Source organism: Gymnodraco acuticeps, unplaced genomic scaffold (assembly GCF_902827175.1).
Source record: "Gymnodraco acuticeps unplaced genomic scaffold, fGymAcu1.1, whole genome shotgun sequence".
Taxonomy (NCBI): Eukaryota; Metazoa; Chordata; class Actinopteri; order Perciformes; family Bathydraconidae; genus Gymnodraco; species Gymnodraco acuticeps.
The window spans coordinates 14,985-40,812 of record NW_022991804.1 but is presented as its reverse complement, the minus strand read 5'-3'; the positions used below and the strand labels follow the sequence as shown (position 1 = coordinate 40,812).

Here is a 25,828-nt window from a genome sequence, read left to right as displayed (position 1 = left end):
CATCTTCTCCACCCTCTTGGACCCCCCCAAAGCCCCTTCCCCCTCCTCACTCCTGTCAAGCGACTTTGTTACCCACTTTGAAAAAAAGGTTGATGATATTATCTCTTCTTTTTCTGACTCACCTTTACTCACCACTGGGTCACCAGACCCTCCTTCCACCAACACACTTACCTCCTTTTCCCCTCTCTCTCCAAGTGAGGTTCTTACCCTCATTACCTCTGCCGCCCTACCACCTGTCTCTCTCTGTGTGTGTGTATCTCTCTCGCCATGTGTGTCTGTGTGTATGTGTGGTCTAGCATTACTATACTTGTGGGGACCTAAATCTGTTTACACAGTCAAGTGTGGGGACTCGCCTCCCTTATGGGGACAAATTGGAGGTCCCCATGAGGGGAATCATTAATTTTAGGGTGAAGACCTGTTTAGGATTAGGGTAAGGTTAAGGGTAAGGGTTAGGGTTAGGCATGTGTTGGTTATGGTTAGGCATGTGTTGGTTATGGTTAAGGTTAGGATAAGTCTCCAGGAAATGCATGTAAGTCAATGTAATGTCCCCTGAAGTGATGTATACATGGTGTGTGTGTGTGTGTGTGTGTGTGAGAAAATAGAGGGCATTTCAAATCCTTGTGTACTACACGGTTCATTTTCAAAGTAAGCACAACAACAACTGTTATTTACATCCTTTTCTTTAATATTTTAACAGTACAAATTATATCCGACTTTAAGAAACATGACATGAGAAATACACGCTTCACATTTCTGAATATCGTTTTCATTGAGAACATTCTGGGCCACTGAGAAATCACCTGAGAGAACGAGTTAGAAAACCTTTAAGATTACTTTAAAAACAAAAGAGATTAAAACCCAAAATATGTAGATTTTGTTAGTGAAATATATCCTCTTCATCCACGTCTTCATCCCCTGTTTATATTTAAAACAACGGGTACTGTGCGCACGAATGACAAGCCAATATATTACAGCAAGGACCACGTTACACAAATGCTCATACACGAAAAATATCCAACTTGTTTTACATATCGAGAGAAGTTAAAGTCATACAAAGTGTGCAAATGTCACCGTACGGTCACGAGACGACTCAAAATGAAGGCACCATACTTTTACTCTTCCACGCCCATCACACCGCGGGGGGTTAAACCTCAAGAAATGTTGGTAAAATCCTGTACAACTGATTCTCTCTACGGCTTAAATAGAATATTAGACGTTTTTAGTCGTTATTTCAGTATTTACAGGATGTTTTTGGTCACAAACGGATATTTTTCAGCTCCAAAATTGGTGTTTAACAACAAGTTTCAACTAGTTTCGCTCCAGATAAAAGATTCGTCAGTAGATGATGAAGATGGATTTTGTACTAAATAATACACAATTTCCACTTCTTTCCTTTAGCTAACGGTCAATAAACCTCGTATAAAATGTATCATTCTCCGACCTTTAGCATAAAAGCTAGCGTTTTCTTTTGTGCTAAACATGAATCAGGCACGTGTTAGTCCACTAACGTTTGACCACAATTTCCACTGATCGCGTTAGCTAGCTAGCTCTGCTTATCCGAGAGTGGACTATGATATACATGGTTCATGTTTAGCACACAATAAAAACACCATTAGCTAGTTAAGTTTAGCTACTTTAACTTTAACCCTCGGATTACAGCACAATCTGACTAGCGGCTAATAACGGCATTTTACACGATGTTCAAGACACTTTTTAAATATGTATTACAGCATCCCTTATACTCTGTGACAGGTCTCGTTTAAAAGGGTTTACCGTGTTGTTGGGCCAAACTTCATATCCTAAATCATCCTCTGGGGAATTAAATACAAGGCAGATATTAATATTAAGTCAAAATTAATCAGCAATAATTTGGAAAATCTATTTATCTTTCAAGTCATTTATTAAAACAGGGAATACCAATTATTCTCCAAAGTGAGGATTTGCTGATTTCCTCTTTTATCTCACAATTACTTGGGTTTTCCTGGATAATTTTAGACCTTGCTTTAAACTGTGAGAAAATTGTTCACGATGGTCTTTCATTTTATAGACTAAAAAAATCATTTAAAAATGATGTTTTCGCTCGTTGACATTTAGTGTGATTTTTATAAAATATTTTCTTGGGTAAAGTTGTTATATGGATTGTTTGTGACCAACGTTTTAAGACTTCTGTGTGTGTGTAGGCTAGCATTACTATACTTGTGGGGACCTACATCTGTTTACATAGTCACGTGTGGGGACTGGCTTCCCTTATGGGGACAAATTGGAGGTCCCCATAAGGGGAATCATTCATTTTAGGGTGAAGACTTGGTTAGGGTTAGGGATGTGTTGGTTATGGTTAAGGTTAGGATAAGTCTCCAGGAAATGCATGTAAGTCAATGTAATGTCCCCTGAAGTGATGTATACATGGTGTGTGTGTGTGTGTATCTGTGTGTCTCTGTCTTTGTGTGTGTGTTGCCTATGTGTGTGTTTCCCTGTGTGTGTCTCTGTCTTTGAGTGTGTGTGTGTGTGTGTGTGTGCGTGAGTGTCTCTTTTTGGTAAAGTTGTTATACGGATTGTTTGTGACCAACGTTGTAATGTGATCAGAAAACAATATTTTCAGAAACGGTATAATTCCTCCAGAAGTATCGAACAGAGTTCTCTTTGATATATCTTATAAACAGGATCCACAGTACTCTTTCTAGAAAAACCCCTGGATGTGATTCACACCGTTTTCAAAAAATAAATAACTCAGGTTTTCGGGGAATATATCGAGCGTGTGAAACATGTAAACATTTTAATTAAACCATCAACTATCAGGATAATGAGCATGTAAACGATCCTCAAAATGTGCAAACCACGTCCAGATATAACAATAATTCAAACAATAATAAAATAAAAGGCGATGTTTGCATGTAGGACGACCCGGTGATTTGTGCAAAATCCCCTCTCGCAGCGTATTGAGTGGCACAGACACAATAATACTGATAATCCACAGACGTCACCCAGCTTCACTGCATATACACGGACATTCATCTTCACAAAGCACCACCAGAGAGATTCAACCGAGCAAACAGTGTCTTCCTCACAGAGGACAGGTTGGGCCTTCATTTTCCATCGACCTCGGAAAACACAAAGAAAACTGCGTGAGACTGAAGATTTAAAAACGTGGGTCCGTGTGCAAAGTTCCCGAAAGAAGCAGATAGATCCAGTCGATGTAAATCCAATAATGATAAAAACACATGTGCGTTCTTCAGGGCGTCGGCAGCAACCGGATTCTTCAACAGCTAAATTACATCCAAACTAGATTTGTAGGAGGAAAAACAACAATTCTAAATAAATGGCTGGTTCACATGTTTTCAGTTCACACCTGAGAAAGAAATGAAAGTAAATATTTGTGGTGTAAAGTAGTGATACAGTCGGTGCATAGCTAGCCGTTAAAGTGTATTTGCATGGTGCTCAGGTGTGTGATATGCTTTAGCAGCTAGCGCAGTTTGGAGTGATGAACAAGAATGAAAAAAAGCCATCTAATTTTTGCTACCTTTCTCTGCAGTTGGAAATGCCACCAATGCCCCTTTCACACCAACGCGGTTCCGGGGCCGGTTCGGAGCTAGAGCCGGAAAAGTAGGGCTGCTCGATTATGGCAAAAATCCTAATCACGATTATTTTGGTCAATAATTGATATCACGATTATTAAAAACGATTATCCATTTACTTTGAAAACATCCATTTATTGAGAAATTAATTGAACAGTATGTTTTTAACAGTTGATTGCCCTGAACTTTAAGTATAATTCAACTGAAAAACCAATACAAAAAAATAATAATCGTTTTATTTCGATTACGTTGTTTTCGTAATCGTTGCAAGCCAAAATCGTAATCGAGATTAATATACGATTAATTGCACAGCCCTACTGAAAAGCACAATTTTTTTCCTGTTCACACCGCAGCGGAGCCGGCTCTAAGCACCGAAACCCGGTGCTTTTCAAGCACCAAAAAATTGTCGGTCTAGAAGCAAGAACCGCATCCGTCACGCTTACGTCGGAGGCGGGGGCATGGGCATTTGAATGTCGCATGTGACGAATGTAAAGTTCGTAGTAAAGTCGTCCCATTTCTTCCATTTCGTTTCGACAGAGTAAAACCAAAACGAGTAGCGCTTCAATACAATCGGCCATTGTTGTTGTTGTGAGGGGTTTCCGCACGGTTTGGCTTTATGAAGCAGGCACGTAAACGGTTACGTCATGACGCAAACGATGACGCAACACCACTCGGGCTCTGGACGGTGTGAACAGAGCGGGGGCTGAAAAGAAAACCGGTTCCGAACCAGAAAAGCTCTAGCACGGAACGGGAACCGCGTTGGTGTGAAAGGGGCACCAAGGGTCAGTCCCCTTAAGGATGCCCAGCAGAATGTCCAATCAAAGACTGATGAAACAAATCAATTAGATGTGAAATACATCAATGCAGTGAAAGGTAAGAGGATGTTACATAAGGTGTTCATTATATTGTAACATAATCAATTGGTGTAAATGTCGCTTCTTATCTCCACATTGCTTTTGGAATGACATATAGTCCACAGACTCATCATTCTAACGGCCACTTTCACTGGACATGTCATATATTGTCTTGAAGGACGTGGTATGATTGCCCTTGGTCAGTTTTCCACGGGACATTTAGCTTTTGAGTAGAGGGGACCTTATCAATGATAAGGAACTGCACAGAAGACAACACATGTATCATCCGACTTGTGCTGGATTTCTTTTTTCATTTAAGTGGCGAGGGAAGACATGGAGGTAAGATTTGTAGTTTCACAATGACTAAAACCCATGCTAAACTGCACTGAATGTTATAAGGCTTTAATCAGTTGGATATATGACAGTTATATCCAGCACTAACATTGATTAAACTGCATCAGAGAATAAAATATATCACAACTCATACCAGTTTTAAAGGAAGTGAAATGAAGGACTGTTCGTTTGTGTTCCCTTTCCTCTTATTTGTATGGTTAAGTTTTGACGCCTCAAGGGAAGATGGGTCATTTGGACGGGACGACCACCTTGGGCCCAACTGTAAGATGAAAAGAGTCGATGTGGATAGGAAGCCACATGTATGCTTGTTCGCCATAGAGGGCAAACAACAAGGAGAGGAAATGACATACGACTACGGTGGTGATGACTGCCCATGGAGAATGCAAGTAAGTGACACAACTAGTGTAATGTTAAGGTATGATCTTAAATAATCTAATCAATATCATTTACAGGGCGACTGTGGCTGCAAGGGAGTGCGGTCGTCTTTCAACCAGAAGGTTGTGGGTTCGATCCCAGCCCCTGCTGTCAACATGTCGATGTATCCTTGGGCAAGATACTTAACCCTGAGTTGCTCCCGATGGCGTGTGAATGTTAGGTCCTAGAGTAAGGTACACTGCTCTGTATGAATGGGTGAACGACCTGTGGTATGTAAAGCGCTTTTAGGGGTCTTAAAGACTGGATAAAGCGCTATATAAGTACAGTCCATTTGACCATTTATGTGTCACATGTTCTGAATCGACCAATCAGAGTCAAGTATTCAACTAAACCCTGTTTTAGATTCTTAAGTGGACCCGAGTTCAAAAAGGTTGGGAACCGCTGGCATAAAGCATCAAATATTGTAATGTTTTAGGTACATTTTGATGCCAGTACGTTTGGACATTTACTAAAGATCCAAATGCAAAGCTCTTCTGGTTTAGCAACAGGCAGTTTTATCATCTCCCCTTCCTTAATCCTGCAATAACTCATTATTTGTACCGTGGCTTTTGAACCAAAGTTAAAGTTGTGGCTGCACAGCTGAGCAACAAACCGGCTGTTAAGAAAAACCTTTTGGAAATATCACACACAGCTAAACAAGATGCATTTTAGTGGCAGGTGTGAACTGAAACGCTGACTAACGAGAGATTCCCACCCTGCACTGGTTTGACATCAATAATCTCCTGAGATCTTCCCCTGATATTTAACAACACCACGACAGAACTGAAGCAGGACAATATCAACTATACAGCGAAACACCATCACACCGTTATACCGAGAAGCTAAGTATGTTACACTGAAGTCTATCGGGTCACATTTCCAGGTTTGAAGAGCAAACTCATCAGAACCACTGAACTCAAGTGGGGACGGGAATATCCAGAATCCACAGGGGTAGAGCTTCCTGTGGTGTCTATAGGGAAATAAATCCAATAGAGTGGTGCAGGGATGTCGTAATTTCTGTGTTGGACCCTGAAGGCAACGTCTCCCCGGTCCAATGGGAGGTTAGTCGTCTCATTTAGACACTTGTTAGCAGTGTTTAAAATTCACCAGTGGGGTATTTACCGGCGTATTTAAACGTTAAAATCTCTTCAGCTCGTGTTAACCACAGACCTTATTAACACATATTAAACCCCATTGACTTCAGGACTAGATAACTGCTAGAATGCGGACTCATTCCTGCACCACTCTACACCACGTGGGGATATTAAGAGAGTCTGAAGCATGATGGGAAACGGCGTCAGGTCCACGCCACGTTAAAAACAACACATATTAAACCCCATTGACTTCGGGACTAGATAACTGCTAGAATGCTGACTCATTGCAGGGTTTTAGGACTCATTCCTGCACCACTCTACACCACGTATATTAAGACCAGAAGCGTGTTTAAGCTCTGGGACGCTAAAAGGAGTAAAGAGAGTCCGGAGCAGCAGGCAAAGCATGATGGGAAACGGGCGTCAGGTCCACGCCACTTTGCGGGAAATGGCCTGTTTGAAGCACTCGGGGTCCACGTTCCCTCCGGGCCTCAGAGCCCTCTCCAGGCTCACCAGCAGGTTCTGGTGGCGCTCCCGGATGTTGACGGGGTACCGGGCCCTCAGCAGCTCGTAGGCGGCGATCAGCCTCATGTTCTGCTTCACCATTAGGTACTGAATGATGCACGTGGGCGCCAGCGAGAACCCGTCTCTGCAGTGCACCAGGACGCGCTTCCTCTTCTCTGTGGAGGCGCCGATACACTCGTTGATATCCTCGAAACACCGCTGCTCCGGCACGTCTCCGATATCCACTTTGAGTCGAGACCACGTGTGTCTGGCACCACGAGAACAGGTGCACGGGATCACGTTCAAAATGGGACCCGGATCCCCCGAAACGCTGCTCATATCGATGATGCTGTCGATGCTATTGCGGCAAAGCGAACGCCCGTTATACGCCGCGTTCAGATTTCCAACGTAGATGAAATCCGTCACTCTGGAGATCACGGGTTCGGAGTATTGGAAGTGTTGTTGTTCCACTGGTTTGGGTTTTGTTTCGGGTGTGTCGGGGCCCCGGGCTCCCGCGGGTCCAGTGGCGGCTCGACGGCTGTAGTTACGAAGCTTTTTTTTGGATCCGGAGCGAGACGGAGGGTTGGATTCGGACTCGGAGCTGCTGTTCCACGGCGGAGAGAAGAGAGAGAAGCGGCTCGAAGACGAGGACGATTTGTTTTTGTTGAGGATTTCCACGGGGGAGGACAGGCCGGAGCTGGAAGAGCAGAAGAGGGACGCTCGCTCCAGAGACCCGGTGCTGCTGGCTGCTCCTGCACTGTGGGCCTGCTCCATCTGAAACACACACACACACATCTGTAGGACTGATGTACATTTCTTTACATTCACAGAGGCAGAGCTGAGCGCTGCAGTGTGTTTCCTCTGGTCTGTTGGTAAATGTGTCACTAATGCTCAGTTAGTGACAGGGACAGGATGGGAATGTACACACACACACACTTTTAAATAAGGCTTCAAATGTCTGTAAGAATACTTCATTACCTCATCAGCCTGAACAAATTAAATTTGGGAATTTGATACTTTTTCTTGTTTTATGTTTTCAAACAGTCCCTCGTTTTGCTCGGTTACTCTCGTGTGTGTGTGTGTGTGTGTGGGGACTAGGGTTGGGAACCGAAACTCGGTTCCAGATGAGAACCGATAAGAAAATGCCGGGTACCGGGTACCCATACAAAATACACAATTTCGGTTCTGCTTAACGGTTCCTAAACGCGGTAGACCCTGTATTCCACCGGGTCCGTCTGCACCGCGGTGCTGCGGTGACCCGGTGGAATACAGGGCGGACCTGGAGAATCACAGAACGGCCGGTCGTCAGCGGGCCGTTGACGGCCGGCTCGGTACGCTGACGGCCGGCACCGCCCTTCATTTTTTTAAACGGCATCATATAAATTGCGCTGACAGGCGACAGAGGTCCACAGTTGCCCCGCAGCGATGCTCCCCCGCCCTCCCGTAGACATTTCACGAGCTCAGTCACTTCATAACACCAAAGATAGGTCGCGGTAAACACTCTGAAGTGAGGCTCCACTACACTAAAAAAGAAAAAGAAAAGGCAAAGTGTAATGCCTGTTAATAGCTTGCCACAGGCATAGCTCAGTTAAAATAAAGCACAGCTATTGTGCAATACATTTATATTGCATGTATATTTTTGAGTAACAATTTCAGTTAAAGCTTTTAAGAATAAATATATTTTTGTTATCTAAACGTTTGACCTCTTTATTTTACAATTTTGGAATCGAAACGGGGAATCGATAAGAACCGGAATCGATAAGCAGAACCGGAATCGAAATCGGAATCGATAAATTTCAAACGATACCCATCCCTAGTGGGGACTCGCCTCCCTTATGGGGACAAATTGGAGGTCCCCATAAGGGGAATCATTAATTTTAGGGTGAAGACTTGGTTAGGATAAGGATTAGGGTAAGGATTAGGGTTAGGCATGTGTTGTTTATGGTTAGGATAAGTTTCCAGGAAATGCATGTAAGTCAATGTAATGTCCCCTGAAGTGATGTATACATGGTGTGCGTGTGTGTGTGCGTGTGTGTGTGTGTACCTGTGCTTTGAGGTTGTTCTTCCACTCCTGCGTCTCCAGAGCTTTGAAGCGCCCGCTGCTGTCGGAGGAGACGGACATGCAGAGGGGCCGGTGGGCTCGGGGGGGCAGCTGGGGGGTGAGGGCCGCGGGGGGCCGCACATCAAAGTGATCGCTCCTACTCATCATGAGGTCCGGACACGAGCCTGGGGTCAAACATGGAGGACAGTCTGAGGTCAGCGTCACACATCGAGGCTTTACTGTCATTAGCACATTAGCTACAGTGTAGATATGTCAATGGAAAACTGAAGTCACTCCTCCAACAGTGCAATATATATATATATATATATATATATATATATAGTGGGAGGAGTGATAGAAGGAAGGCCAGAGAGAGAGAGAGAGAGAGAGAGGAGGAGTAGGGAGGGAGAGAAGGAGATAGAGAGGAGGATAGAGCTAAGACGAGAGAGAGAGAGAGATGAGATGAGACGAGAGGAGAGATAGAGAGAGAGAGAGAACGAGAGGATAATATATGAGATATATAATGATAGAGATACAGATGATAAGATGATAAGATATAGATGAAGATATAGAGGATCGAAGATATAGATATAAATAATATATGTCTATTAATATATATATATATAAAGTATATACTATATATAGATAAATACTATATTATATATATAATCATTTATATATATATTAATTTATATATTATATTAATTTATAATATATTTATTATTATATATATATATAACATATATAACTTACTAATAATATATATATTATATATATATATATACATATATATATTACAAGGACATAGGACAAGTACTTTCAGTAAACAGAGCAGGGAGAAGTACACAGATCATGTACTTGAGTAAAAGTAGAAGTACTCAGATCTTGTTCTTGAGTAAAAGTACTCAGATCATGTACTTGAGTAAAAGTAGAAGTACTCAGAACTTGTACTTGAGTAACTTGTACTTGAGTAAAAGTAGAAGTACTCAGATCTTGTACTTGAGTAAAAGTAGATCTGTAAAGTAACTAAAGGTATTAAATACATGTAGTGGAGTAAAAGTACACCATGTACCTCTGAACTGTAGTGGAGCAGAGACCTATTATGCAAAATGCACATTTTGATGTCTTTCATACTTAAATATGTGTCCCCGGTGTGTCCTCCGTACACGTGCGCTAATCTCCTGCCATAACTCCACAAACAAACTAAACAGGTTTTACAAATGCCTCATGATTCACTAACAAACACAATGTGGTTTGCAAATACCAAACACCATCTACAAACTGATGCTTTAGTTCTGCAAAGAAAACACGTATCTATCAAACAAACACATAACATTTAAAATCATGTTTCAGAGACAAATTCTACGGAGCCCCCTAGGGCAGGGGTTCCCAAACGTTGCCATGCCAAGGACCCCATATAGCATGATCCTCTGGCGGAGACCCCCCTGTTTTTAAATGATGAGTACATTATGATGGAAAATATGACAAACTAATTATACAGCTTAATACATTTTCTTAATATATATATTTGTATTAATAATTAATAATCAGTTATTCTTCAAAAAAATGTTTGTATTCTTTTGTTTGTCATTCATTACGTCTTCTGTTATAAACATTCTTAACACAATATTAAACAGTAAACATATTTTAAAGCATTTTTAAAGTGATTTCTGTCTTTATAATATATCATTTTGAACAGTAATATGAACAATTAACATATATTTTTAGCATTTTTGAAAGCTATTTATATATAATATTCAACAGTAATATTAACAATAAACATATTTATATTCATATATATATAAACATCAATATTTGCTACATCCGTGCTCTCATCCGGCTGCAGAGCGAAACATTCACGAGCTTGCTCCAAAAGCTGAGCAGATACTCAGTTTCACTCTCAGTAGTGGCAGCTCGATTCTGATTGGCTTGAAGGGCGGTCGTGTGATTTAAAAAATATATATATATTATTAAATATTAAAAGATTGGCATCAAAGGACATATAGATTGATAGATATGCAGTTATTTATAACATCTAAAAAAATTATAAAAATGTAACTTTAAAAAAAGGAAAAAATTCCCCTTTCCCTCAAACTTTGTGTGACCCCCCTGGCGCCCCCTGGCGGCCCCCGGGGGGTCGGGGCCCCCACTTTGAAAAACACTGCCCTAGGGGACATGGAGAAGAAAAAACTAATTATTTGAAAAAATAATGTACTTGTAAAAAGAAGTGTTGAACTTGTAAAACCTGCTGAATCTTTCTCTGAAACATGATTTAAAATGTTGTGTTTGTTTGATAGATACGTGTTTTCTTTGCAGAACTAAATGCATCAGTTTGTAGATGGTGTTTGGTATTTGCAAACCACATTGTGTTTGTTAGTGAATCATGAGGCATTTGTAAAACCTGTTTAGTTTGTTTGTGGAGTTATGGCAGGAGATTAGCTCCATACTTATTACCATGAGCAAGGTTCAATCTCCTCCTGTAGAACGGGAGTGTGCACTATATTTATAAATCATTATATGATTGGTGTGCGTTTGTACATTCTTGTTGATTACATGTCTTACTTGTTCGACGCTTTTATCCAAAGCGACTAACATACATTCCATTGTACTTGAGTAAAAGTAGAAGTACTCAGATCTTGTAGTAAAAGAAGAAGTACTCAGATCTTGTAGTAAAAGAAGTACTCAGATCTTGTAGTAAAAGTAGAAGTACTCAGATCTTGTACTTGAGTAAAAGTAGAAGTACTCAGATCTTGTACTTGAGTAAAAGTAGAAGTACTCAGATCTTGTACTTGAGTAAAAGTAGAAGTACCAGAGTGTAGGAATACTCTGTTATAGTAAAAGTCCTGCATTCAAAATGTTCCTCAAGTGAAAAAAGAAAGTATTCTCATCAAAATATAGTGAAAGACAGTAAAAGTAGTCGTTGTGCAGATTGGTCCATTTCAGAATAATATATATGATATGTTTTATAATGATTGATCATGAAAGTGTTCTCAAAGCTGGTGAAGGTGCAGCTAGTTTGAATGACTTTGTATACTGCAGGGTAGCTTGTGGATTTACTCCAGGTGGAACTAAAGTCTGATTTACATCACATGTCACTTGATAGACGCTTTTATCCAAAGCGACTTACATTCAACACTGTGGGCGATCCCCACAGGAGCAATTTGGGGTGAAGTGTCTCAGGGACACAACGACATGCTGACTGCAGTGCGGTTTGAACCTGTGCTCCCCTGATCCGAACACCAACACTCTATCCACTGCGCCACACGCCTACAAATGTCATTGATAAATTGTCCTTACAAGGATTAAGTATGCATTAGTATCAGCGGACAGTTCTGTCAGTAACATCGTTCCCACTGTTGCCATGGCAAAGGGCAGCCGGGGTAAAAGCTGCCGGTTTTTTAAAAAGGTCTTTGAATGTGACATCAATCCCTGGATTTATACCCACTGAGTGGACTGATCTTGTTTTCTCTCACTCTGGCTGGATTAGATTTTGCTTTTATTAAAAGCACTCTACAACTGACATTAAAGATAAAATAAATACTTGGATTCTCTGTAGCTGAAAATTAAGTTAAAATGTTGTCAAAGGGACAATATCATTTTAAATCTGTTTAGGTCACACTCACATAATTCAAAAGTGTTTATTGAAAACCTTAATCTCAGATTCATTAACTGTCTGGTCATCACTGTCAACACAACTCATTCACATTTCATATATGGATTATTGCAATTACAATAGAGAAAATGTGGCTTTTAAAAGGTTTGATGCTGCAGCTCGTGTACTAACCAGAGTTAGGAAAAGGGACCACATTACTCCTGTTCTGGCTGCCTTACACTGGCTCCCTATAGAACACAGGATAGAATTTAAAATTCTTCTTCTCGCCTACAAAGCCCTTAATGGGCAGGCGCCATCTTACCTTAAAGAACTCATTATACCCTACTGTCCTACTAGGGCATTGCGTTCCAAGAATGCAGGGTTGTTGGTTGTTCCTAGAGTCTCTAAAAGTACAATGGGAGCCAGAGCCTTTTCTTATCAAGCTCCACATTTGTGGAATCAGCTTCCAGTTTGTGTTCGGGCGGCAGACACCCTATCCGTTTTTAAGAGTGCGCTTAAGACCTTCCTTTTTGATAAAGCTTATAGTTAGGGCTGATTAGATTCAGCCCCTAGTTTTGCTGATATAGGCTTAGTTTGTCGGGGGACATCTTACTTCTTCCTTCTCTCTGTCTATACCTGTGTACTCTCATGTTCCGATTAACCCAGCTTCCCCAAATGTCTTTCTTTTTGGTGTCTGTATACGCCGGGATCCGGAGTCATGGATGATCCTGCGCTCCTCTGTCCTGGATCTTGAGTCGTGGCTGTGGTCCTGGATCATAGGTCCTGGATGGATATCCTCGTGGATTCATCTTCCTATTATACACACATGCATTTCCAAACATTTGGACTACCTATGTTGCAAATGTATTATCTTTTTCGATTTACACACGGCATCTATTGCACGTCTGTCCGTCCTGGGAGAGGGATCCCTCCTCTGTTGCTCTCCCTGAGGTTTCTCCCATTTTTCCCTTTAAACTGTGGGTTTTCTTCGGAAGTTTTTCCTTGTACGATGTGAGGGTCTAAGGACAGAGGGTGTCGTATTGTCATACTGATATTCTGTACAAACTGTAAAGTCCACTGAGACAAATGTAACATTTGTGATATTGGGCTATATAAATAAACATTGATTGATGCTTTTAAGCTACACAAATATATATAGCTTTTGGAATATGCCTCTGCTTTATTTAACTTCATATAAAACAATTTCCTTTACATTAATATTTATAGTCAAACATTATTCATGGTACAGACATGTGATGTGAATAATGTTCAAGTGGATCAATGCAAAAACAACTTGGAATCTTTCCTATCAAGTCCAAAAAACAATGTAATATAGTATGCTTAAGATAACTATAATCATTTTAAAGCACATTGCTGTTTCTCTCCTACTGTCTGATGTTATTTTGCCCTTCAATCTCACTTGTTTCTAATGGTTCATAATATCCAGGGGTGCACATAACTTTTTTGCCCTGTTTCTCAAAGGAGCACCTGGAGATGTTGCTTGGTTCGCATCCTTAAAATGAAATAAACCGGACCTTTTGAGGGGTAGGCTACTTGACTTTATGAACGGGGGGGGGTTACTGTGCGGAGCGCATAAAGCAGACCCTTCACGCAATAGAGAGGGGTAGAGCGAGGGACACGTCCCAACCTATATTCTCCGGCACACGTGACACGTCCCAACCTATATTCTCCGGAACACGTGACACGTCCCAGTATAGTTGTTATATATATATATATATATATATATATATTAGGGCCGGGACTTTAACGCGTTAATTAAGATTAATTAATTACACAAAAATTAACGCGTTAAAAAAATTAACGCATTTTAATCGCACTTATTTTTGCACCGCGGAACGTTTCTCACTGGATGAGTTTCAGGCGTACCGATTATACTGGAGCACCAACTAACGTTCATGACTTCAGACAACAACAAACTACAGTGAACAACAGTGGGAAATGTTGTTTTAAAAAACGGACGGATGGAAGCGTCGATAAGAGCACGGTTGTGTGCATATTATGCAAAAAGGAATTCGCATATCACCGCAGCACATCAAGCCTCAAGTATCACCTCAATGCAAAACATATAGCAGCTAGCGTGGACGTTAGCCTCTTTTATCGCGTTCACACCAAAAAGAGCCGGTACTAAAATTAGTTCATGAGAACCTTTTTACCCCCACGAAAGTCCCTGCTAGAGAGCAGAGAGCTGCTAGAGAGCAGGGACTTTCGTACGGCTCTCTTGTGAGAAAAGAGCTATATTTCTGATTGGCTGGGCGGATTGCAAACCACGCCCCGTAAAACTCCCAAAAAGTGCTGTATCAGAAACAATGCACGGCTTGTTTTGGGAGTAATATGCTGTGTGTTTACATTAGCAAGCATGCTAACACTCAGAGCTAGCCATGGAGCTAACGCTGTAGGCTACTGGAGAGAGTATGTGTAACGTAATGTCCTTGTGGTAAACCCTGCGAGAGAGAAAGGTTTGAGCTCCATACTGTTTCAGAAATAAAGCTTGAAGTGGTTAGGAGCATAACATGGCATTTAATCACCGCAGCGTTTAGCTGAGATCTCCCGGTAGCAGCGGAAAGCTGCGTGACGCTACAAAGGGGCGTGGTTTAAAGCAGAATCAGCCTGTTTGCAACAGGGCTGCAATAGAGGGTTATGAGCAGTATGAGGCATGGCTACAATCTGTTTGTTTTTTTTAGCAAAAAACTTCACAGACATGTTTTGAATAGGTATGGCCCTACAATATATTTTTGCAATTTGGCATAATAGGTCCACTTTAAGTAAAGACCCATTTTCAAACAGTTTGTTCATCCATCCATCCATCTTCTCCCACTTATCCGTGGTCGGGTCTCGGGGTAGCAGTTCCAGCAGAGAGCCCCAAACTTTCCTTTCCCTGGCCACATCAACCAGCTCTGACTGGGGGATCCCAAGGCGCTCCCAGGCCAGCGAATAGATATAATCCCTCCACCTGGTCCTAGGTCTACCCCTTGGTCTCTTCCCAGCTGGACGTGCCTGGAACACCTCCCTAGGGAGGCGCCCAGGTGGCATCCTAACTAGGTGCCCGAACCACCTCCACTGTCTCCTTTCGACGCGAAGGAGGAGCGGCTCAACTCCGAGTCCCTCCCGGATGACCCAACTTCTCCCCTTATCCATTACATTACATTACATTACATTGCATTTAGCTGATGCTTTTATCCAAAGCGACTTACAATAAGTACATTCGACCAGGAAGACACAACCTTGAAGAAAACAGAATCATATAAGTACATCAGGTTTCATAGAGCCAAAACATTTCAAGTGCTACTCAACTGGCTTTAGGTAAGCCAGTCCTTTATTAGTATAAAAGTGCTTTGTTAATAGTTCTATCGCTCGAAGTGGAGTCGAAAGAGATGAGTTTTCAGACATCCACTGAGAGATGTCAGCTAGACAAGCAGAGATGCGTGCGACGACCTGGGTCTCTGAGCGGGGAAAGGACAGAATTAATTGGGTGTCGTCAGCGTAGCAGTGGTATGAAAAACCATGCGGGCTAATGACTGATCCGAGTGAGTTTGTGTACAGGGAGAAGAGGAGGGGACCGAGAACAGAGCCCTGAGGGACCCCTGTAGTTAATTGACAAGGGTGGGACTCAGACCCTCTCCAAGTCACCCTGTAGGTACGGTCTTTCAGATATGAGGTGAGGAGGGAAAGTGCAGAGCCTGAAACTCCAAGTTCTTGGAGAGTGCGAAGGAGGATCTGATGATTCACCGTGTCGAATGCAGCAGACAGGTCCAACAGGATGATGACAGAGGAGAGGGATGCAGTTTTGGCAGTGTGCAGTTCCTCCGTGACAGCAATGAGAGCAGTTTCTGTGGAGTGACCTGCCTTGAAACCAGACTGGTGCGGATCCAGAAGGTTATTCTGATGGAGATAACAGGAGAGTTGTTTAAAGACAGCGCGTTCAAGTGATTTAGACAGGAACGGGAGGAGAGAGACAGGCCTGTAGTTTGTAACATCAGACGGGTTGAGAGTGGGTTTCTTTAGGAGAGGGTTTACTCTTGCCTCCTTGAGACTGTTTGGAAAGTGACCAGAAGTTAGAGAAGTGTTGATGAAATGGGTGAGAAACGGTAGAATATCAGGAGCGATAGTCTGAAGGAGGTTTGAAGGGATAGAGTCCAGAGGACAGGTGGTAGGGCGGGCAGAGGTAATGAGGGTAAGAACCTCACTTGGAGATAGAGGGGAAAAGGAGGTTAGTGTGTGGGTGGAAGGAGGGTCTGGTGACCCAGCGGTGAGTAAAGGTGAGTCAGAAAAAGAAGAGCGAATATCATCAACCTTTTTTTCAAAGTGGGTAACAAAGTCGCTTGACAGAAGTGAGGAGGCAGGAGGGGCTTTGGGGGGGTCCAAGAGGGTGGAGAAGATGGAGAATAGTTTTTTAGGATTGGAATAGGAAGATTGGATCTTATCTTGAAAGAAAGTGCTTTTTGCCTGAGAGATCGAAGCAGAGAAAGAGGAGAGGAGAGCCTGATAGGTTAGGAGGTCGTCATGGTGTTTGGATTTCCACCGTTTCCGCTCTGCTGCCCTAAGGACGGTTCTATTAGCACGCAGTGCATCATTTAGCCAGGGAGCAGGAGGGGACTGACGAGCCTGCCGAGATGTGAGAGGACAGAGAGAGTCCAGAGAGGATGAGCGAGTAGAGAGGAGAGTTTCTGCAGCAGAGTTTGAAGGCAGGAGTTGGAACGAGTCAGAGGAAGGGAGGGCTGAGAGCACCGACGAGGCAAAGGTAGAGGGGGAGAGGGAACGAAAACAGAAAAAAGAGAATGTCGAAAAGCTGAACGCAGGTGGCGAAAAACAAATCTCCAGGTTCACTTTGAAATCTATAAAGAGAGACTTGGCCTTTATAATTTGGAATTGAAAAACGCACGACAATCGTTCTTCTCTGACATCATTACCAAAAACAAAAACAACGCACGTGCCTTGTTTGCTACCGTCGACAGACTAACTAACCCCCCAGTGTCAGTAGCCTCTGAATTTCTATCCACCAGGGCGTGCAATGATTTTGCCTTCTTCACTGACAACATTCAGAAAATCAGACAAGCAGTCAGTGCCTCTGCATCAGGAACAGCAAATGTGTTTTCCCTATCTCCACTTAACATCAATTCAGACATCATGACACAATTCCATCAGATTAATGATAAAAACCTAGAGGACATTATTCAACTTCTGAAATCCTCCTCTTGCTGCCTTGATATTATTCCAACAGGATTTTTCAAAGATGTTTTGCCTTGCATGGCCTCAGATCTACTTCATATATTAAACAAATCTCTTCACTCAGGTATTTTTCCACAGGCCCTGAAAACTGCAGTCATTAAACCGCTCTTAAAAAAGAATAATCTAGATGCTTCAGTAATGAACAATTACAGGCCCATATCAAACCTGCCATTTCTAGGTAAAATCATGGAAAAAGTTGTTTTTCAACAGTTGAGTAATTTCTTGCATTTAAATAACTGTTTTGATGTGTTCCAGTCAGGCTTTCGTCCAAACCACAGCACTGAGACTGTAAAGGTCTTTAATGACATCCACTTAAACACAGACAGTGGCAGAACTTCAGTGTTAGTATTATTAGATCTCAGTGCTGCGTTTGACACTGTTGACCACAGCATATTACTAGACCGACTGGAAAACTGGGTGGGACTTTCGGAAACAGTTCTGAATTGGTTTGAATCCTACTTAAAGGACAGAAACAACTTTGTTTCTATAGGTAAATACACATCTAAGTTGACAAATATGACATGTGGGGTTCCTCAAGGCTCCATCTTGGGGCCTCTTCTCTTTAACATCTACATGCTACCACTGGCTCAGATAATGAAGAACAACAAAATAAGTTACCATAGCTATGCAGATGACACACAAATTTACGTAACAATTTCACCAGGAGACTATGCTCCAATTCAAACACTGAGTAAGTGCATTGAACAAATCAATGACTGGATGTGTCAGAACTTTCTCCAATTAAACAAAGATAAAACTGAGGTAATGGTTTTTGGAGCCAAGGCAGAACGTATAAAAGTTAGCGCTGAGCTTCAGTGTGCAATGTTCAAAACAACAGATAAAGCCAGAAATCTAGGTGTAGTCATGGACTCTGACCTGAGTTTCAACAGTCACATTAAAACAGTTACTAAATCAGCCTACTATCACCTAAAGAATATATCTAGGATTAAAAGACTAATGTCACAGCAGGATTTGGAAAAACTTGTCCATGCTTTTATCTTCAGTAGACTCGACTACTGCAATGGTGTCTTCACAGGTCTCACTAAAAAATCTATTAGGAAGCTGCAGCTAATTCAGAACGCTGCTGCTCGAGTCCTCACTAACACTAAGAAAGTGGATCACATCACTCCAGTTCTGAAGTCTTTACACTGGCTTTCTGTGTGTCAAAGAATAGATTTCAAAATACTGCTGCTGGTTTATAAAGCACTGAATGGTTTGGGCCCAAAATACATTTCTGACCTCCTGCTAAATTATGAACCATCCAGATCTCTCAGGTCTTCAGGGACTGGTCAGCTTTCTGTCCCCAGAGTCAGAACTAAACATGGTAAAGCAGCGTTCAGTTATTATGCTCCAAATATCTGGAACAAACTCCCAGAAACCTGCAGGTCCGCTGCAACTCTTACTACTTTTAAATCCAGGCTGAAGACTTTTCTTTTTGTCGCTGCTTTTAATTGAACTATTCATATCTTAGACTGCACTGTAACTTTTATCCATGTACTTTTTCTTTTAATGTTTAATTGCACTGTAACTTTTATCCATGTATTTTTTCTTTTAATGTTTATTTTATTAGCTTTTCTTTTTAATGACTGATTTTAAATGCCATTTTCTTAATCTCTTTCATTTTTTGTAAAGCACTTTGAATTGCCTTGTGTTGGAAAGTGCTATATAAATAAACTTGCCTTGCCTTGCCTTGCCTTGCCTTACGGCGGACAAGTGCAGGATGAGAAGAGATTAGTTTGTTATGTTTGGAAAGGGGTAGAGAGAATGAAATGAAGAAGTGATCGGATGTGTGGAGCGGGTTTACAGAGAGGTTAGAAGTAGCGCAGTTCCTTGAGAATATGAGATCAAGGACATTGCCAGCTTTATGAGTCGGTGGGGATGGAGACAGTGAGAAAGCAAAGGCGGTTAACAGGGATGTTAGTTCGTCTATCTTCCCTGTCTGGAGGTTGAAGTCTCCGAGAAGTACAGCGGGAGGGCCAGTTTCAGGGATGTGTGAGAGGAGATTATCTAATTCCTCCAAGAAGTCCCCCAAGGCGCCTGGTGGACAGTAGAGAACAACAATGGTTAACTGTATAGGATGGGTTACTGTGACGGCATGGAACTCAAAGGTGGAAGGAGTGAAGTTAGGTAGCTTGAAGAGGGAAAAGCTCCATTTGGGAGAGAGCAGGAGACCAGTGCCACCTCCTCTGCCAGTTGGTCTGGGTGTATGGGAGAAGGAATATGCAGTGGAGAGAGCTGCTGGGGTGGATGTGTTGGATGGAGTAATCCAGGTCTCAGTGAGAGCAAGGAAATCCAGAGACTGCAGGGAGGCGTAGCCAGATATGAAGTCAGCCTTAGGAACAGCTGACTGGCAGTTCCACAGGCCCCCTGAAACTAGATGTTGGATCTCAGTGGAGCATGTGGGATAGATGAGAGCAGGCCGGTTATATCGATTAGGAGATACACGGGGCCAGTGATAATTGCGAGAAGACACATGAACAGGAATGGAGAAAATACACATGATTATAGCATGAGGAGCTAGAAAACTAAAGAAAAGAGAAATAAGACACCAGCTCAATCAGAGTAGGATTTACCTCCTCTTTGCCTCCCTCGTGACTCCCGTAGGACTCCAATGTCTTTGTCAGTCTTACTCCCGTAGGACTCCAATTTTTTTTTCAGTCTTCGGCTGTCTGACGCTCCAGGAAAGAGCTACCTAAAATGGACGCCTGATTGCTGAGTTCTCACAGCTGTAGGGCCACGCCCCTCTAATTAGTTAACTATCTACAGCTGATGGGCGACAATAGACTGGCCCTGCCTCTATTGTAATGCAGGCTTGAGTGCTGAGACCTGTGCAGCAGGTTTCGCCTGAGCAGATCTGAGATTTAAAATCTCTCAAAAGCGCCGTATTAGCTACAATAACTACAGAACAATTATACAGAGTAGAATAAATGAAACCGAGAAGTCTAATTAAACAAGAATATAACTTACAGTGGTTGCTGCGTCAATAGGTAAAATCTTCACCCGGTCCAGATGCATCCCTAAGGGAGACGCCAGCCACCCTGCGGAGAAAACCCATCTCGGCCGCTTGTATCCGCGATCTCGTTCTTTCGGTCATGACCCATCCTTCAGGACCATAGGTGAGGGTAGGATGAAAATGGCCCGGTAGACAGAGAGCTTTGCCTTCTGGCTCAGCTCCCTTTTCGTCACAACAGTGCGGAAAAGCGACTGCAGTACCGCTCCCGCTGCTCCGATTCTCCGGCCCATCTCACGCTCCATTGTTCCCTCACTCGAGAACAAGACCCCGAGATACTTGAACTCCTTCACTTGGGGTAAGGACTCATTCCCTACTTGGAGTGGACAGTCCATCGGTTTCCTGCTGAGAACCATGGCCTCAGATTTGGAGGTGCTGATCCTCATCCCAGCCGCTTCACACTCGGTTGCGAACCGATCCAGTGAGTGCTGAAGGTCGCAGACCGATGAAGCCATTAGAACCACATCATCTGCAAAAAGCAGTGGTGCAATCCTTAGTCCACCAAACTGCAGACCCCCTCCCCCACGACTACGCCTCGAAATCCGATCCATGTATATTACAAACAGGATTGGTGACAAAGCGCAGCCCTGGCGGAGGCCAACCCTCACCGGAAATGGGTCCGACTTACTGCCGAGGACCCGGACACAGCTCTCGCTTTGGGAGTACAGAGATTGGATGGCCCTGAGTAGAGACCCCCTCACCCCATACTCCCGCAGCACCTCCCACAGTAACTCCCTGGGAACTCGGTCATACGCCTTCTCCAAGTCTACAAAACACATGTAGACCGGATAAGCGTACTCCCAGGCCCCCTCCAGGATCCTTGCGAGAGTAAAAGGCTGATCCATCGTTCTACGACCAGGACGGAATCCGCATTGTTCCTCCTCAATCTGAGGTTTGACAATCAGTTTGTTCAGAGAGGAGGAAATGTTTCACAAGCTGCTCTTAAACAGGGACTATAATTGCGCATTTCCACTACAGCGCGGAGCTCGCTTTAAGCGTGCCGTGCCCGGCCTGTTTTTGGTTGCGTTTCTACTTGGCGTAGTACCGGCTAGCGGGTACTATTTCACCGTTTTTCTTGCCCCATAAAATCGAGGTAGTTTCTGGGCCAACAACCAGGCTGAGTCGGGCTGAGTATGCTAAACTAGAAAGAGAGAATCGCTGGCAAGGGAGCTACAACTACAACAAGATGAACATATTTGACCGTGATTTAATTGTAATACACGTTTCAAAATGATGCCGAAGTAACAACATACTGATACCGGTTATTAAAACCATAAATTAATGCTTTGACAAGTCTGCAGACAGACGGCAGGCGAAAAACCTTAAAATGCGTGTTGTCTAAATGGAGATCGGCTAAGCTAACGTTATATATGCTCCGACCGTCCACACTCACAACAACGGCCTACAGACATAAATAAAGCAGCGACTGTATTCTCCATGACACAGGCAGTCTGTGGTTTGTACTTGTTTAACATTTGTCTAGTTTCTGAACAGATATGAGGAGCTGTGAGCTCTGAGATGTTGTTTTTCTGTGGTTCGCATTGAAGATGACGTCACGGCTCCATCTACACTGCGTTACTATAGTAACTGCCCCAGCTAATAAACTGTAATGGAAACGCAGCATAAAGTGTGCCAGTCCTAACAAGGCCTAACGTGGCCTGGCCATACCGAGCGAGGCCCTGTAGTGGAAATGCGCCATAACACACCGTTCTAAAATATAGCTATAAATCTCCAGATGTGTAAAGAGATGTCTTTATTTATTGAGAAAATATTCCTACTTGTGCTCAATACACTATTTGAAAGCCTCTTGGATCAGTTGTAAAATGCATCGTCACAAAGTTAAATAACAAGCTTCAACAGTTCTTCCTCCACTCCCTCTTGGCAAACTGCCACTGAGAGGAGGAACCATACGGTAAGAGAAGAATTTCAATGTCCTGGAAATGAAAGCTGAAGATTGTCTGAGCGACAGCAGTGTCTCTGTTTCTCTGAAGAAACACTCGACTCAGCAGCTCTTTTCAACACAGCAGGACCTCTGCAAACACTGGTGAGTGCACTAGAGACACATCACTCACTAAATATTTAGTCAAAGTTGGATTCATATAAGAATATTATACTATAGAAATGTGTCAGTTAAGATATTAGCAACAGCCAATAATGCAATGTAAACTCTGGGTGAGGAAGGTTAGACAGAATGCAGCCAAAGCTAGCATTAGCTTGTACTTATTTTCATATTTCCTGTATTTGAAAACATCTAATAAATGACTATTAAACAAAGTAGTATCTAAGTATTAGATGTGTTCTGGACTGTCCAAAGCAAGGTATCTGGTGTTATGTTACAAGTCTTGCTGATAAAAAAGGTATGACAATTACATATCTCATTTTATATAATTTGTACACTGTGGTTAGCAGCCTTGAGCTTTGAACCTGTTTCTGTAGTAACTGCTGTCTGCCTTTTGAAGCTGATAACGTTTACTGTTTATTTAACAACTAGTATCAACTTCAGTGATGCTCAGGTTTCACTCCTCTGTTCAACAATGGAAAAATCCCCCAAAATTATTAGAGCTTACACATTGTGTTTTTTTAGAGTTAAACTGAATACTGCTATGATTTTCCAGATGTCATTTTAACTTGAACTTGAATTCGTACAGACAAAAAACCTAAATGTTTTTGGTTGTCATTGGTCTATGTATGTCATTTCTAACATAAAACGTTGGGGTAGTTTACATTTTTGGATTCATAGTAGGACTCTCTGAACTGGCAAATAGAGAATATATAATTGCATTTGTGTTTTTTTCAACCTTTTGTCCCCCAGAGTGAAGACATGTCTGCTGCCAGCTGTCTGCTGACTGAAGATCAGTTTCTGTGCTCCATCTGTCTGGATGTGTTCACTGATCCAGTCAGCACACCATGTGGACACAACTTCTGTAAAGCCTGCATCTCTGAACACTGGGATACTAAAGTCCCCTATCAGTGTCCGAACTGTAAAAAGTTATTCCACACAAGACCTGAAATGCTGGTCAACACGTTCATCTCTGAGATGGCGGCTCAGTTCAGACAGTCAGCTCAACAGAAAGCCAGCAGCAGCAGCTCAGAGCAACACGTTGTCAAACCAGGAGAAGCTCCCTGTGACGCCTGCACTGGAACCAGACTGAAGGCCCTGAAGTCCTGCCTGGTGTGTCTGGAGTCCTACTGTGAGACTCACCTGGAGCCTCACCTGACAAGAGCAGGCCTGAAGAAACATCAGCTGATCGACCCTGAGGAGAACCTGGAAGGCAGGATGTGTGTGAAGCACGATAAACTGCTGGAGCTGTTCTGTAAGACCGACCAGGTGTGTGTCTGCGTGCTCTGCACTGTTTCAGACCACAAGACACATGATGTTGTTCCTCTGAAAGAAGGATATGAAGGAAAGAAGGCAGAGCTGGGAAAGACAGAGGCTGAAATTCAGCAGATGATCCAGAAGAGACGACTGAAGATCCAGGAGATGAATCGCTCAGTGGAGCTCAGTAAGGAAGGAGCAGACAGAGAGATAGCAGATGGTGTTCAGGTCTTCACCGCTCTGAAGGAGTCTGTTGAGAGAAGCCAGGCCGAGCTCATGGACACCATCAAAGAGAAGCAGAGAGAGACAGAGGAACAGGCTGAAGGCTTCATCAAACAGCTGGAACAGGAAGTCTCTGAGCTGAAGAAGAGAAGCTCTGAGGTGGAGCAGCTCTCACGCTCTGAAGACCAGCTCCACCTCCTCCAAAGCTTCACGTCCCTGAACGCTGCTCCACCCACCAAGAACTGGACAGAAGTCAGGGTCCGTCCACCTTCATATGAGGGGACTGTGAGGAGAGCTGTGACTCAGCTGGAGGAGACGCTCAGTAAACAGATGAAGAAGCTGCTCGAGCTGAAGAGGGTCCAGCAGTATGAGGTGGAGGTGACTCTTGATCCTGATACAGCACATCCCGAACTCATCCTGTCTGATGATGGAAAACAAGTGAAACATGGTGATGTGAAGAAGAATCTCCCAGACAATCCAGAGAGATTTGATTCTTCTCACTGTGTTTTAGCAACGCAGAGTTTCTCTTCAGGAAGATTTTATTGTGAGGTTCAGGTTAAAGGGAAGACTAAGTGGGATCTAGGAGTGGCCAGAGAGTCGATCAACAGGAGGGGAGATATCACAGCGTCTCCTCAGAAAGGTTACTGGGCGATAGTGTTGAGGAATGGAAATGAGTACAAAGCTTGTGCTAGTAATCGAGTCCGTCTCTCTCTGAAGTCTCAGCCTCAGAAGGTGGGGGTGTTTGTGGATTATGAGGAGGGTCTGGTCTCCTTTTATGATGTTGATGCTGCAGCTCTGATCTACTCCTTCACTGGCGTCTGCTTCAAAGAGAAACTCTACCCATACTTTAGTCCCTGTAACAACGATGGTGGTAAAAACTCTGCCCCTCTGATCATCTCTCCTGTCAATCACACCGAGTAGAACAACCCTTTGATTTTCTACAGAAAGAGAAACTAACTTTCACTAAATGGGTGGTGTACATTGTACACATTGTTAATTTTTCAGAATCTGATCACATATGGTTCACCTTGAGACGCATACAAATACATGAAATACTGAGTATACAGATTGCACTACCTGCCGTCATAACTTCAAGTGATCAGAAAACTATTTACCCAAAAATACACTTTTGCCACTTCTTTATACGTCAGGGGGACAAGAAAGTATTTATTGTAAAAAAGTGTCATTCTTGCACACATAACTAGTGGAAGTAATGCACTCCTTTTTCATTCGTAAAATACTGTATATATACATTTCCTTTTTTTATAAGTTTAAAAGGGAGCGATTATGGGTATGTCTGGTATGTTTTATAAGGGTAGATTCAGGATTCATTCTTTTATTAAAGTATATTGGTACAAACCTCTCTGCACACTGCTTGTATAGTTTGAATAAAGCCTCAATGGGTTAAAAAAGGAACAAAGAATGTTTTTGTGTGTGTTTTTTTTATGTACTTACTGAAGAACAGTTTTCACTAGTTCTCAACTTAAGGAAAGTAGCTTAAAAAATTTACTTGACTATTTCCATTTGTATATTTCTACCTCACTACGTTTGTCCGACAGCTTTGGTTCTTCTGAAGCTTTATAAACTATTTTAAAACCTCTTGGATCAGCT

The 25,828-nt window shown here is 42.7% G+C and overlaps 2 protein-coding genes across 2 annotated transcripts in view; one reads left to right on the top strand and one right to left on the bottom strand.

The window, feature by feature from the left end:
• Positions 1-662: 662 nt before the first annotated feature.
• Positions 663-25,828, bottom strand: part of LOC117535237 — a 37,115-nt gene continuing 11,949 nt past the window's right edge. The window contains exons 4-5 of the mRNA XM_034199630.1: positions 8,834-9,015; positions 663-7,563 (exon numbers count right to left, since the gene is read on the bottom strand). Coding sequence (XP_034055521.1) covers positions 6,709-7,563; positions 8,834-9,015 — 1,037 coding nt within the window. The 3' untranslated portion in view covers positions 663-6,708. The remainder of the gene's footprint in view (positions 7,564-8,833; positions 9,016-25,828) is intronic.
• On the top strand, positions 22,354-25,633 carry LOC117535235 (E3 ubiquitin-protein ligase TRIM69-like). The gene is made up of 2 exons (XM_034199629.1): positions 22,354-22,723; positions 23,492-25,633. Exon 2 carries the CDS (start codon positions 23,501-23,503, stop codon positions 25,136-25,138), a length of 1,638 nt encoding a protein of 545 aa, XP_034055520.1. The 5' UTR covers positions 22,354-22,723; positions 23,492-23,500; the 3' UTR covers positions 25,139-25,633.

Coding starts and splice junctions, on each gene's coding strand:
- LOC117535235 (XM_034199629.1), top strand. CDS start 23,501: ATGTCTGCTGCCAGCTGTCTGCTGACTGAAGATCAGTTTCTGTGCTCC.